General features: G+C 38.0%; 1 protein-coding gene across 1 annotated transcript; it reads left to right on the forward strand.

Annotated features, from left to right (window-relative positions):
* The first annotated feature begins 7,971 nt into the window (after nt 1-7,971).
* LOC145802494 (uncharacterized) lies at nt 7,972-8,478 on the forward strand. Its single transcript, XM_082895220.1, has one exon. It carries the CDS (start codon nt 7,972-7,974, stop codon nt 8,476-8,478), a length of 507 nt encoding a protein of 168 aa, XP_082751346.1.
* The last annotated feature ends 6,913 nt before the right edge of the window (nt 8,479-15,391 follow it).

Here is a 15,391-nt window from a genome sequence, read left to right on the forward strand (position 1 = left end):
ATTTGATGCAAAAGATGTGGATGGAGTTTATGGAGGAATATGATTTTGAATTGCACTATCATCCGGGAAAGGCCAACGTAATGGTTGATGCCTTGAGTAGGAAATCTTTTAGCAGTGTAGCGAGTCTTGCCATCCAAGAATGGGAGATGTTGGGTGCTATTGGTGAGTTCAACTTTCATCTTGGCGAGTCCGTTAATTCGGCAGCTTTGTTTACTATAGTCGCACAACCTACACTTGTGAGCTGAGTTATAGATGCATAGAGGGGTGATCTTGAGGTAGAAACCCTCCGGGAGAAGATATCTAGTAGGAAGGTCGAGAAGGGCTTGAACATGTATTCTAACTCGAGTGTTAGATATCTTGACCATCTTTTCATGTTGGAGTCTTATCGAGAGGAGGTACTCCGAAAGTTTCACCATTTACGCCTTGCGGTGCACCTGGGAGGCACAAAGATGTATCACGCCTTAGTCGCTAGTTTTGATAAAAGGAGATGAAGAAAGATGTAATCGTGTTTTTGTTGAGGTGCCTTACTTGTCAACAAAAGAAGGCCGAGCATCAGAGGCCATCGGGTTTATTGTAATCCTTGCCTATGGCCAAGTGGAAGTGAGCATGTCACGATGGATTTTGCTATGGGTCTTCTGAGGAGTCAACGGGGTAATGATGCCATTTAGGTGGTGGTTGACCGATTGACCAACTCAGCGCACTTTGTACCTATGCACACGACTGACTCAGTAGATTATCTAGCCGACCTTTACATTAGGGATGTAGGTCGACTTCATGGAGACCCTGTGACAATTATTTCAGATAGAGATCCGCGTTTTACGGCTTGGTTGTGACAAAGCCTGCAGAATGCCTTGGGTACTAGGTTGACTTTTAGTACCACCTATCATCCTTAGACAAATGGGCAGTCAGAGCGTGCTATTCAGATCCTTGAGGATATGCTTCAAGGTTGTGTTCTTAACTTTAAGGGGTCGTGGGAGAGACACTTACCCTTAGTGGAGTTTGCCTACAACAATAGCTTCTAGTCGAGTATTGGCATGGCACCATTTGAGACCTTGTGTGGCCAACCGTGTAGATCTCCCGTGTGTTGGGCCAAGGTGGGTGATGCACCTATGATAGATCCAGAGTTGGTCCAGGAAACGACGGAGAAAGTTGCACTTATCCGTAAGAGTTTGGTTACGAACCAGAGTCATGACCATAGGAGAAGAGCGTTATCCTTTGAGGTGGGAAATCATGTTTTCTTGAAGATTTCACCTAGACGGGGCTTGATGAGATTTGAAATGAGCGAAAAGTTGTCTCATCGATTTATTGGGCCTTTTGAGATCATAGAGCGGATTGAGGAGGTAGTTTATTGTTTGGCCTTGCTGCTATAGCTTTTTAGGGTTCATGACGTGTTTCATATTTGTATGCTCCAGAAGTATGAGCCGGATCTATCACACGTGTTGGATTGGACAGAGTTAGACGTAGACGAGGATGCCCCGTATGAGAAGAGATTGGTTAGAGTTTTAAATACTCGAGACTAAGTCTTGCGAGGCAAGATGATTCCTTTGGTAAATGTGTTGTGGTGACACCACAGGGTTGAGAAGGCCACTTGGGTTTAATCTTTTCACCTTATTTGATTAGGGACATTGAAAAGTGAGTTTAATGTGAATGGGTTTGCTTTGTGGGTTTAAAAGTTAGAGAGAGAAGTGGGTTTAATCAGAGAAGTGGGTTTGCTTTATATTGTTGTTTTGAAAACTAGAAGAGATTTGGTTAGGTTGGTCTTCATAAGTCAAACCCGTCTTGTTATGTATTTGGCTATAGAAAAGTCTAGGAGACCAAAAAATATTCTAGATTTTTATCAAATCCAACTTTTTGGATAGTTTAGAACTTAAGGATATAGTTTTTGAATGTTTGGAATGTATAGACAATTGTTGAATGTTTATAATTTACGGATATAGTTTCTTTTTTTATGCTTTAAACAATATTTTGGTGGTTGATAGATGTTTTGTGAGGCTCGTTTGTAACGTTTGTTAGGTGGTACAGATTGGTCAAATAGAACTTGCTCAATTTAAAAAAAAAAAAAAAAACTGCATATTCTACGACAGGCATAATAAGTCGTATTGCATATTTTTCAACGAGCAAAGAGAGTTGTGATTTGTCCCAAGAATTAACGGCGTGCAAAAGTAGTTGTAGAAAAATCAAACATGACACACAAGATGCGTTGTTAAAGGGTTTTCAACGGCATGCAAAAATAGTTATAAAAAAAATCAAACACAACTCACAAGATCCACTGTTAAAGGGTTTTTTATTGGTATACTACGACATGCCGTTGAAAGTGAATGACTTTCCATAATTGGTCATAATATGACGTTACCTTGTGCGTCGTAGAATCGTATCTATGGCGTGCATATGGCGCCATAAAAACCTTTTTTTGTTGTAGTGGCTCCAATATAAAAAACCTTGGTAGTTCTCCTCTTTGAGAATTTGGACGGGTTTAACCCTAAGAATAACAAACGGCGTACTTTATACTGAACAGAGTTGCGAAGACCGCTCGAGCACACACTTTACCATTCGAACAGTGTGACAAAAAGGCGGTGCACACATATAGGCCAACCCCTGAAGCAGAACATCCATTGCTTGAGCGATAAAATAAGTTTTCCAAAAGTTATGAATCTAGGCTGAAATACTGGAAGCTTCACTTGTACATAGTCAGCAAAGTGAAAAATAAGAAATACTCAAGACACGAAATCTCAGCACAAACTCCTTTACACATGCATAATTTGGGTTGGATTCGCATTTAAACACTCACATTCTCATTGAAACAAAAGAGCAAATAAAATTATAACTATAAGAAGTTTTGGATTGCCAATTACAAAAACCTAACAGAGATCAAAAAATTTTGCCATTACCAATTAAAAACATTTGGGTACAAAATATTTTTACACTTTCACAACTAAAAAGTCGAGGCAACAAAATTCTGAAATAGAACACACGCGTACAAAAAGTTAGTCTCTCTCTATCTCTTCAGCCCTAATTTGCCAAATTCACTCTCTCTTTCTAGGTTTCCAATGGATATCTGAGCTCTTCAGCTTCCATCGATCTCATTTTCATGATCAATTGATCTTTATCTAAGACTCCTCTTGCCCTAACTTGCCATGATTGATCTCATTTTCATGGCTCCAACGCAAATCTGAGTTCTTTGGCTTCAATTTGAAGGTAAATCACTGATTTTCATGGCTGCCCAGATCTTCATCTTCACACACAATTTTATGAGATTGTCTATAATTTTTTTCTGAGCTTCACACACACAGATACACACATTGATATATATACATATTCTGAGATCTTCTATCATTTATTATTGGGTTAATTACAAAAAAAAAAATTAAAAAATCCCATGGTTTCGCACGTCTTTCACTTTAAATCCCAGTGTTTCAATTTCGACAAATTAAACCCTAGAGTTCCATCTGTGTTTCAATGTGCTCCCTCCGTCCATCTCCATCTGTGTAAGGTAACGGAGAATCATTTTGGGATTTAAAGTGAAAAACAATCAAGTTTAAAGTGAAAAACGCGTGAAATCTTTGAGGTTCATTTTGTAATTAACCTTTTTAAAAAAAATAAAATCACTAGAAAGAAAAAAAAGTTAACAAAAAAAAAAAGAATGAAAAGAACAATTATCAAATCCCCTCTCAAAATAGTACTCTAAGCCTGAGGAAATTTTTAAAGTCGTTTTTTGAGGACACAACTTCGAGTTTCAATTGGTGTTTTGAGAACAAATATTCAAAAAATAAGTTTAAAATAACTCATATTTTTTTTATAATTTTTTTTAACAATGACATGAATTTAATAATAACACGAGGTTCATGAATTTAAGAGCCAAGCAATGAGAGATTTCTTCAAGTGATTCATGTATCAACCCTACTCTCTTGTTACTTTTTATTTTTAAAAAAAAAGGGTTATTTGGTGTAATTTATTGTTAGTTAAAAATTGATAATTAGAAATTATAAGTCAAAAGTACCGATTCCCGCTTTCAAATAGTGTGTTTGGTATAATTTATTGTAAGTTAAAAGCTAATAATCTAAAAGCAGAAGGCAAAAGTATCTTTTGCCCAGATTCCAAAAATCTATTTTTCTTCAACTTATTTAAGTTATTTTTAGCTAATAAAATCAAAGTTGAACCAAATAATTTTCCACAAACTCTCAAAATAAAAAACTATAAACAAGTTAGATAAGTTGCACTGAACAATACCAAAAAACTTTTTTAAAAAACTTATTTAAGTTATTTTTACCTCATAAGCTGTAAACAAATATTGCACCAAACACTCTCGCCCAGACTTTAAAAAATAATAATAAAAAAAAAAGTTAATTACATTTCAGGTAGACCTTCTTACATAATCATCAAAATTAGGGACGAAATCAAAATTTTATCATTGGAAGAGTAAAAAATTACAAAAAAAAAATAAAAAATAAAAAAATCACAATATATACAAGCACACATTTACATAGATATGTATGTTATATACATAGACCCAAAAAAGAAATTTAAATATAGGGTTAATTACAAAAAAAAAATCTCAAGGTTTCACGCATTTTTCACTTTAAATTTCAAAACGATTCTCCGTTACCTTAAACAGACAAAAATGAACAGAAGGGGCACATTGAAATACGAATGGCATTTCCGAGTTTAATTTATCAATATAGAAATATGGGGTTCAAAATGGAAAAACGCGTGAAATCTTTTTTCTTTTTTCTTTTTTTTTTGCGCTGATATATACAATTTTGAGGAAATTGATTTGGTTTCTGGCAGACATCATAGCAATTTGGTGATTTTCAATCTCTCTCATCTATACATACATATATGCATGTATCTATGAAGAACACAATAATTTGTTCAAGTTTTTGTCATGGGTTCAACTCCCCTTAAGGAGTTGAATTAGGAGACACGCACTTAGTGCTTCGTAAGAGTGGGGATATTAACTCTCAGGTGCAAATCTAACAACTAAAAAAAAAAAATCCAATAGTTCTCTGATGCTATTAAGATTGTATGTCAATGGTCACATTAATGGTCCATGAATTGTTATAAAATTCAATTGTTCAGGCTTCAATTGATGTTTTAATTATCTTCTTTGTTTGTTGTGATGCATAGATTTTGAACTCATTAAGCTGCACATCTGTATGCATACAATCACACAAAGACTGCTAGTGCCGCAGATTTCCAGTGCTTTTAGGAAAACATCTTTTAGACCTCATTTTGTTTCTATTAGAATTTTCTAATGTTGTACGTTCTTGGAATTAATCTAGATCATATATAAAATATTTATATTCCCTAATGGATCTTTCCAAAAGCAGTGGTTGAACTGTTGTTAAGGCTTGGATAGTGTAGATGACAACATACTTAACAACAGTCCAGCTTTGACTCTCATGTTGACAATGGTTGGGATGCTCGAGAATATTAAGTTTATCATTTCCTTTGATCTAGATCCAGCTTGAACTCTCAAGATTATGTTCCACGTGGAAACTGAATTCGCAGGAGCCTAAAAGAGTAGCAGTTTGGTTATCCAGTGGCCACAAATACAATTTTCTGCTGTTTATTATGGATTATTTGACCAGCAATAATTAAATGTGACCTAGAAAGCATATTTAGTAGTTTAATTTTACCATGAAATGCTCTATGGTACCTTGTGAATACCATTTTACCCTAGAAAATTTTAAAGTTTATTAAGACAATAATGTTTTCTCTGTGAGCTCTTGCCCTTGGACATGAGAAATTTCTTTGTTTTTTTTTTTTTTTTTTTTTTTGATCGGCAAAGAAAACTTTATTGATTATAACAACGAAGAACAAAAGAAACAATCAATAAAGAGGGGAGAAGAGAGCAACAAAGCTCTCAATCTAATTCCAATAGAGTTGGAACCACAGAGAGTGGCTCAAGCACATCCCCAGGTTGGTAAGGAACCAACCAAAGTGATGTAGAACAAGTAGCCGAAAACTTCTTGGAACAATTGGACCGACAAAAGGCAAGAAAAAAGATGTAGAACAAAATTCTATAATTTTTATATTTCTTAATTTTATTATTTAGAATTAGGTTTTGACTAGGATTTTAAATAGTTTAGAATTTTTAGTCTCTTAGGTTTCCTAGTTCTCTTAGGTTTCTTAATTTGTGTTGATTTAAGTTTCCTAATTTATTTTAGAATTACTTTTCCTACAAGTATTAGGTTTAGTTTATTATAAATAGCTATGTAAGCCTCATGGCAAAGACAACTTTTATACAACTTTTATTCATTCAATCAATAATATTAAGATATTTTTTTTTTTACTTGTGGATTCAAGGTTCTATTTTTCTCGTGGATTTGAGAGCCCCCTTTTGTCTACTAGAACGATATTTAGTCCCCGTGCATTCCGCTGCGTCAAGTGGTATCAGAGCAAGGATTCACCTGGCTCAATGGCACAAGACAGAGTAGATCATGCAAACCCTACTAGCGGTGATCGTGGGGTCGAGGCCTTGTGGCTAGCCTATGAGAAACAGCAAGAGCAGTTGAACGAAATCCGTGATCTGCTTATTGGCCTGAATCTCAATGCCAACAACAGGCCACCAGTGGTTGATAGGGTCCGTGCTGAGGGAGTTGCCCAAGGCCAACCTGTTAACCAGAACAGAGCGCGCACCGAAGGATTTGCCCGAAGTGAACCTATTCAGAATGCTTCTAGACGTCCCCTTCACTGTCCATCTGATAGTGAGGAGGAGTCTGAACCAGAGTTTGAACCATTTCCAGCCAGCTATCAACCCCGAAGGCAACAACAAGAAGGGTTCGATGAGTACCGAATGAAGATAGATCTTTCCCAGTTCAATGGAAATCTACATATTGAGGATTTTCTTGACTGGTTTTCAGAGGTGGAGCGATTTTTTGGGATGATGGATGTTCCAGAATCAAAGATGGTGAAATTGGTGGCGTACAAAAAGGAGGTGCTGCGGTATGGTGGGATCAATTGCAGAAAAATAGGCATCAACAAGGAAAAGAATCTGTACGGACTTGGCGTCGGATGAAACAACTCCTCCAAGATAGATTTCTACCACCAGATTATGATCAACACTTGTTTCAGTTGTACCAAAATTGTAACCAAGGAAGCCGATCTGTATTTGATTATACACCTGAATTTTGTCGACTTTTAGATCGCAATAATCTGAATGAGACTGAAGGACAGCGTGTAGCCCGGTATCTCAATGGGTTAAAATTAACCATTCGAGAGAAGATGGGGCTATCAGTAGTGTAGACTGTGGATGAAGCACATAATATGGCTCTCAAAGCCGAGCTAATGGAGCGCAAGACAACCTATTCTGGATATCGTCGTAACCTTCCTGATTCATCGTTTCCCACTAGAGAAAAAGGAAAAGCGGCTGCCCGACCAACAGTTCCAGTAAATCAGCAGAGGGGTACCGCTGGTGGAGGAGGAAACCAGATGACTGGATGAAGTAGTAGAGAGGCATCTCAAAACACAAGTCCTTATGCCAAACCAACAACGGATAAGTGTTATAGATGTGGTACGCCTGGCCATCGCTCTAATGTCTGCCCAGAAAGGACTGCTAATTTAGTTGAAGAAGAAGATGAAATTGGAGATAATGGAGATGCAGAATATGAGGGTGATCAGTATGAAGGTTCTGAACTCGCCAGAGAAGAAGGAGAATGAGTCAACTGTGCAGTTCAAAGGGTTCTATTTACACAAAAAACTGAGGACCTCAGTCAACGTCACAGTATTGTTCGCTCTTGTTGTACCATAAATCAAAAGGTGTGTGACCTTATTGTGGACAGTGGAAGTTGTGAAAATTTTGTGGCTAAACGATTGGTAATGCACCTGAACTTGTCTCCTGAGCCACACCCCTCTCCCTGCAGTATTGGCTGGATCAAAAAAGGATCTCCTGTTAAGATAACCGAAGTATGAAAGGTACCTATTTCTATTGGCAAACATTATAAATCCGATGTATTATGTGATGTGGTTGATATGGATGCTAGTCATGTATTACTTGAAAGACCTTGGCAATTTGATGTGGATATTACATTTAGAGGGAGAGACAACACTTATGTGTTCAATTGGGGGTCTCATAAAATTGCTATGAGTTCTTTAAAGCAACACACAGTGCCTCCGAAAGTCGAAGCGAAGTCTTTCCTCACTATAACCAATTTAGAGGCCGAGTTTGTGGCAGATACGAAAACTTCACAAGAGTTATATGCTATGGTTGTGAAAACAATGGTACCTGTGGCCAAAGAGAACATAGTCACACCAATCCCTCAGAAAATTCAACCATTGTTGGAGGAATTCCAAGAGCTTACTGCTGACGAGTTCCCAGATGAACTTCCACCCATGAGGGACATTCAACATCAGATTGATTTCATACCAGGAGCAAGTCTGCCAAACCTACCACACTATAGAATGAGTTCAAAAGAGAGTGAGATCCTACAGAGAAAATCGAAGAATTGCTGTGAAAGGGACTTATTCGGGAAAGCCTAAGTCCATGTGCTGTTCCGGCATTATTAACACCAAAGAAAGATGGAAGTTGGCGAATGTGTGTAGACAGCCGAGCCATCAACAAGATTACCATCAATTATAGATTTCTCATTCCCAGACTAGATGATATGTTGGACATGCTGGAAGGATCAAAGTGGTTTTCAAAGATCGATCTGCGAAGTGGGTACCATCAAATTCAAATCCGTCCTGGGGATGAATGGAAAACAGCATTCATGACTAAAGATGGTTTGTATGAATGGTTGGTTATGCCATTCGGCCTTTCTAATGCTCCTAGCACTTTCATACGAGTGATACATCAAGTATTACGACCTTTCACTGGGAAATTTGTCGTGGTTTATTTTGATGACATATTAATCTACAGTAAATCAGAGGAGGACCACATGGCCTATTTACGAGAGGTGTTGACAGCACTGGAGGTAAGCAAGTTGTACATTAACCTTATGAAGTGCAGTTTCCTTACAAGTAGTTTGCTGTTCTTGGGTTATGTGGTTAGTTCAAATGGCATTCATGTGGATCAAGAGAAGGTTCGAGCCATCCAAGAGTGGCCAACACCCAAGACTGTTAGTAATGTTTGGAGTTTCCATGGGTTGGCTACGTTTTATAGGCGTTTCATTCGAAGTTTCAGCACTATTGTGGCACTAATAACAAAGTGCATGAAGAAAGGAAAATTCCTGTGGGATGATAATGCAGAAGAGAGCTTCTTGCTGATCAAAGAGAAGTTGTGCACTGCACCAGTGCTAGCTTTGCCCAGTTTTGAGAAGATTTTTGAGGTAGAGTGTGATGCCAGTGCTATGGGCATTTGGGCTGTCCTATCTCAAGAACATAAACCAGTGGCCTTTTTCAGTGAAAAATTAAGTGAAGCTCGGCAAAAGTGGAGCACTTACGACCAAGAATTTTATGCAGTGGTTCGAGCTGTGAAGCATTGGAAACATTACCTGATACAGAGAGAGTTTGTGTTGTATACTGATCATCAAGCCTTAAAGTTTATGAACAGCCAGAAGCACCTAGATAACATGCATGTAAAATGGTCTACTTTCCTTCAAAAATTTCCTTTTACTATTCGCCACAAATCAGGGGTTTTGAATCGAGTCGCGGATGCCTTGAGTCGACGGGCTAGTTTATTAGTCACGTTGACACATGAGATTGTGGGTTTTGAGTTCCTGAAAGAACTTTATCCTGATGATGATGACTTCAAGGAGATATAGGCAAAGTGTATTCAAAGACAACCAGTAACTGATTTCCACATCACTGATGTCTATCTATTTCGAGGAAATCGCTTATGCATTCCCTGTAGCTCTTTGCGAGAGAAACTAATTCGAGATCTCCATGGTAGTGGCCTAAGTGGACATTTGGGCAGGGACAAGACTCTCGCAAGTATGGAAGAACGATATTTTTGGCCTCAGTTGAAGCGAGATGTTGGCAATTTTGTGAGGAAGTGCTACATTTGTCAAGTATCCAAAGGGCAGTCTCAGAATACTGGCCTCTATATGCCTCTACCTATTCCTAACAACTTATGGAAAGACTTGTCGATGGACTTTGTGTTGGGACTCCCTCGTACCCAACATGGAGTTGATTCTATGTTCGTAGTGGTTGACAAGTTTTCAAAGATGGCGCATTTTATTCCTTATCGAAAGACTTCAGACGCCTTTCATGTGGCTCGATTATTCTTTCGAGAAGTAGTTCGTTTGCATGGAGTCCCTCACTCCATTACCTCAGATCGTGATGTCAAGTTCCTTAGCCACTTCTGGGTGACTTTGTGGAAGATATTTAACACAGCCTTGAATCATAGTTCAACCGCGCATCCTCAAACAGATGGTCAAATAGAGGTGACTAATAGGACTTTGGGCAATTTGGTTTGCAGCATTTGTGGAGACAAACCAAAGCAATGGGATCTTGCTTTGCCTCAAGCAGAATTTGCATATAATAGCACAGTTCACAGTGCCACATGAAAGTCACCATTCTCTCTGGTGTATGTCACACCTCCAAAACATGCAGTTGATTTGCTCCGTTTGCCTCGGGGTCCAGAAGTGAGTACTGCCACCGAAACCATGGCCAAACAAGCCCAAACAATACAAGAAGAAGTACGACAGACGCTGGAGGAAACAAATACCAAATATAAGGCTGCTGTAGACAACCATCGGTGCTCCAAACTGTTCAAGGAAGGAGATTCAGTAATGGTGTTTTTGTGCAAAGACAGATTTCCAGTTGGCACATAAAACAAATTAAAGCCTCGCAAGTATGGTCCATATAGGGTATTGAAGAAAATCAATGACAATGCTTATGTGATTGAGCTACCAGACGACATGAAGATTTCCAAGACTTTTAATGTAGTTGAGTTATATGAGTATCATGCTGAAGAACCCTCTATCCAAAATCGAACTCGAGGTCGAGTTCTCTCCAAGAAGAAAGGACTGATGTAGAACAAGTAGCCGAAGACTTCTTGGAATAATTGGACCGACAAAAGGCAAGAAAAAAGATGTAGAACAAAATTCTATAATTTTTATATTTCTCAATTTTATTATTTAGAATTAGGTTTTGACTAGGATTTTAAATAGTTTGGAATTTTAGTCTCTTAGGTTTCCTAGTTCTCTTAGGTTTCTTAATTTGTGTTGATTTAAGTTTCCTAGTTTATTTTAGAATTACTTTTCCTACAAGTATTAGGTTTAGTTTATTATAAATAGTTATGTAAGCCTCATGGAAAAGACAACTTTTATACAACTTTTATTCATTCAATCAATAATATTAAGATATTTTCTTTTCTTTGTGGATTCAAGGTTCTATTTTTCTCGTGTGTTCGAGAGCCTCCTTTCGTCTACTAGAGCGATATCTAGTCCCCATGTATTCCGCTACGTCACAAAGAAAGAAGAAAATAAAACAAAGAGTAGAGGAGAAGTAAAGGAAAAGAAAGAAACTAGTAGCCCTGCAACAGAGTTAAGAACAACTTCTGATTTGACTCCACTTGAACACAAAATCATCAATTGAGAAGGGGAAATCCTTTATAGACGTTTTGAGCCAAAGCTATTCTGATTTTGATGAGCTCACAGAGACCAGAGGAATTGGGTTGGGCCTTAGTGAAGACACGCTTATTCCTATGTTTCCAAAGAGACCAAAGAACAACTAGGGGGATAGCTTTCTAGATTTTCCTTTCAAGGCTCTTGAATTTTCCACCCAACCACTAGTTGAAAAGACCTTCCACTGATTCTTGAATATACCAATGAAAACCCCAATCATGAATGACAAAAGACCAAATAAACTAGGAGAAAAGGCAATGAAGCAAGACATGTACATCAAATACAACATCAGAGCTACAAAAAGGGCAAAGGGAGGAAACACTGCTGTCTAATATGCCAATTCTATGCAAAAACTCTGCAGATTTGATTTTGTTTTTCTAGGCCAGCCAACCAAAAAAGAGACCTTTGAGGGGTAATGCATTATTCTAAACAAAATTGCTGATTTTAAGATAACAGCCAAGAAGAGATCTACTGAATCAGTAAAGGGTAGACACAGAGAAAGAACCAGAGCCTGCAGATGTACTAGCCCAAAGTTGACGGTCCACACTGTCATGACTCAGAGGAGGTGCTGAGGATAAGATAGTAATCAATCTAGTTTCTTCAACCAATTCCCAAGCATATAACACTCTTCTATAGGGAAAATTCGAAACATCTGAGCTTGATTTTCTGTGGAAGGAATGATGAAGAGAACCTTCCTTGTTAGTAGAAAGATTTTAAAGAAAAGGGAATTCTGGCTTGAAATAGAAGCCTCCACACCACTTGTCACGCAAAAATCTAATTCTATTCCCACCTCCCACTTTAATTAGATAGTTATCCAAATAAAAATTAAAGATAATCATGCTATAAGCCCCAATGGAGATAATGTCATTCCACACTCTAGAATGCTTATAATGGGACCTCACTAGAGGATGCCAACAATTTCCTTCAATTTTGTACTTATTGCAAATAGCTCTCCCTTAGAATGTATTGATTTGATTGCCAAATTTCCACCACCAATTGAGTAGCAAACATGGATTCACATCTCTGATCCTTCTGATGTCTAGACCCCCTTGGTCGACACTCTTTGTTACCTCTACCCATTTCACCAGATGAACTTTCCTTTTTAGATCATTGCCACCCCACAAAAACATAGCCTCAATCTTCTCAAATTATCTAGCCACACCTTCAAGCATCTTAATAAAGAGAGGTAATACATAGGTAAACTGGATAAAGCAGACTTGATCAAGGTTAGTCTACCTGCAAAGGATAACAATTTTCTCTTCCTCTCTGCAAACCTATATCTGATTTTGTCAAGAACAAGTTTCCAAGTTGATTTTCTACCTAGATTACCTCCTAGAGGCAGCCCTATAAATTTCAAAGGGAGGCTATGGACCTTACAATTGAGTAAATTTGCAAAAGAGATCAGTAACTCATCAACCACACCAACCCCGCACCCAACACTTTTGTGATAGTTGATTCTAAGTCCATAGAGAACTTCAAAACATCTAAGAACTCTCTTAACAAGTACCAACGGGTCCCAATCTGCTTCAAAAAAGAAAATTGAGTTATTAGAAAATTGGAGATGTGATAAAAGCACCTCATTTACCCCAACTTTCACTCCTTTAAGAATGCCAGGATTAAATGCTCTGTTCAAAAGAATGTTGAGCCCTTCAGCTACTATATTGAAGAGGAATGGTGAGAGTGGATCACCCTGCCTAAGGCCTCTTTGGGGTGAGAACTCCTTAGTTGGTGATCCATTCACAAGAATAGAGATTCTAGCTGTAGAGACACAGACTTTTATCCAGGAAATCCATTGAGGCCCAAAACCAAAGCTGGACATCATAGAGAATAACAATACCTAATTTACAGAATCAAAAGCTTTCTCAAAATCTAACTTTAAAATTAGTGCTTTCTTCTTGGTCTTCTTCCATCCATCCACCATTTCAGTAGCACTGAACACCCCATCCAGGATATTTCTCCTTCCTAGAAAAGCAGTCTGAGTTTCACCAATAATTGAGAGTATCACTAGCTTCAATCTACTTGATAAAACTTTTGCCAAAATTTTGTACAGGGAGCCCACAAGACTGACGGGTCTATAGCCAGTTAGGCCAATGGAATTTTCCATATTAGGGATGAGAGTAATGAACGTACTATTAATGCCATAAGTGAGCTTGCTATGAGTGTGAAAATCTTTAAAAAATTAGATGATCTCTAGCTTCATGGCCTTCCAATATTTCTGGTAGCACAGAAGGTTAAACCTAATTGCTGCCAATACCTCAAATTCACTGAAATCTGGTACAAAATGATAAGAAACAAAGCTTGCCTCAATAGATTTGAACTCCCCTCCCAAGATAGGCCGTTGTGCCCAATTTTCAATGAATTGACTCTTAAAGTGCAAAAGCACCTCATGCTTCACCCTGCTAGGTTCCTTATAAGATACAGCATTGGCTGTAACAGAGTTGATCATGTTTTTACTCTGTCTAGTGCTAGCAAAAACATGGAAAAACCTAGTGTTTTTGTCCCCATTCAGAGTCCAATTCAATCTGGAATTTTGGAGCCATAACCACTCCACCATTCTATAGAGCTTCCACACTTCACATCTGACTACTCTTCTTCTTTCCTTTTCTAAGTCAAGCAATGCTCTATCATCTACAATGATGTCTATTGCATACAACTCTTCTTTTGAAGTCTTGAGTTTTGTTGTGACATTTCCAAACACCTCAATATTCCACTTTTCTAGTTCTAACTTTAGATGCTTTAGTTTTTATAAAAGTATGAACCCAGCTCCGCTAGCTACAGTAGTGTTGTTCCAGGAGTTAACAAAAAGTTGAGTGAAGTTGGGGTGCATAGTCCAAGCATTGATAAACCTGAAAGGTCTGGGGCCCCAATCTCTTTCATCCTCCATCATCAACAAAGGGTAGTGGTTTGAAACTGATCTGGGCAGCCTCTAAAGATTCAATTTGAAATTAATCAACCATTCAGGACTGAACAAAACTCTATCAATTATACTCAATTTCTTTGTTTCTTGGGCATTACACCATGTGTATTTTCTTCCAAAAAGAGGTAGATCATTGAGTTCACATTTCTGAATAAACTCATTAAGTTGTTTCATTCCCCTGCCCCTTCTAGAGCATCCGACCCTCTTTCCCATGTGCCTGATTTCATTAAAGTCACCACCCATGCACCAAGGCTTGAGGAATGAAACCTTGAGCTATAACAAATTATCCCAAAGAGTGGATCTGATTCTAACATCATTGGAAGCATATATGTTGATCAATACACAATCAAAAGAGTCATATAATGTTCCTGAAAGTAAAATGTACCTCATATTGTAGCATCAACCAGAATGCTAGAATACATTTGGGTCCCAAATGCATAATAGCCCCCTAACAGTTCCTTCAGGATCCACAGACAAATACTCTTTTTTTCTACTCCTCTAAAGCCCTGTAACAACATTATCAGAAACCATTGCTTTCTTGGTTTCTTGAAGAAAAGCAACATCAATATGTTTATCCTTTGATAACTTCTTGATTCTACCTTTCTTCTCAGGTTTTCCTAACCCACTAATATTCCAAGATAATAGCTTCATGGAGAAACAAATGAAACACTCAAAGTCTCCCATCTTCAACAACTTACTGTTTTGCTTTCCCCTCCTTTTTGATTCTTTCTTTGTCATTTAGCTCTAGATCAATAATCTTGTTCAACACAATATCTTCTTGCCCCATGTAGTTGATACCAAGATTTTTCCCCAATTGGATAGTGGTTGTGGCTTCTTGAAGGAGGTAATTGTTCAGACTTGTATCAGCCTCAGACAAATCTGAATGTGAAATAGTAGCTGCTACTAGTCTGTAGATGACAGATTTGGAGGTGCTCTTGCTGACAACTTTGTGTCCAAAGAGTCTAGT

The sequence above is a fragment of the Camellia sinensis genome, chromosome 11, assembly GCF_055761805.1.
Source record: "Camellia sinensis isolate YWXY chromosome 11, ASM5576180v1, whole genome shotgun sequence".
In the NCBI taxonomy this organism is placed as follows: domain Eukaryota; kingdom Viridiplantae; phylum Streptophyta; class Magnoliopsida; order Ericales; family Theaceae; genus Camellia; species Camellia sinensis.

Excerpts from the sequence above, each read along its gene's own strand:
- LOC145802494 (XM_082895220.1), top strand. The coding sequence starts at position 7,972 with ATGGATGCTAGTCATGTATTACTTGAAAGACCTTGGCAATTTGATGTG.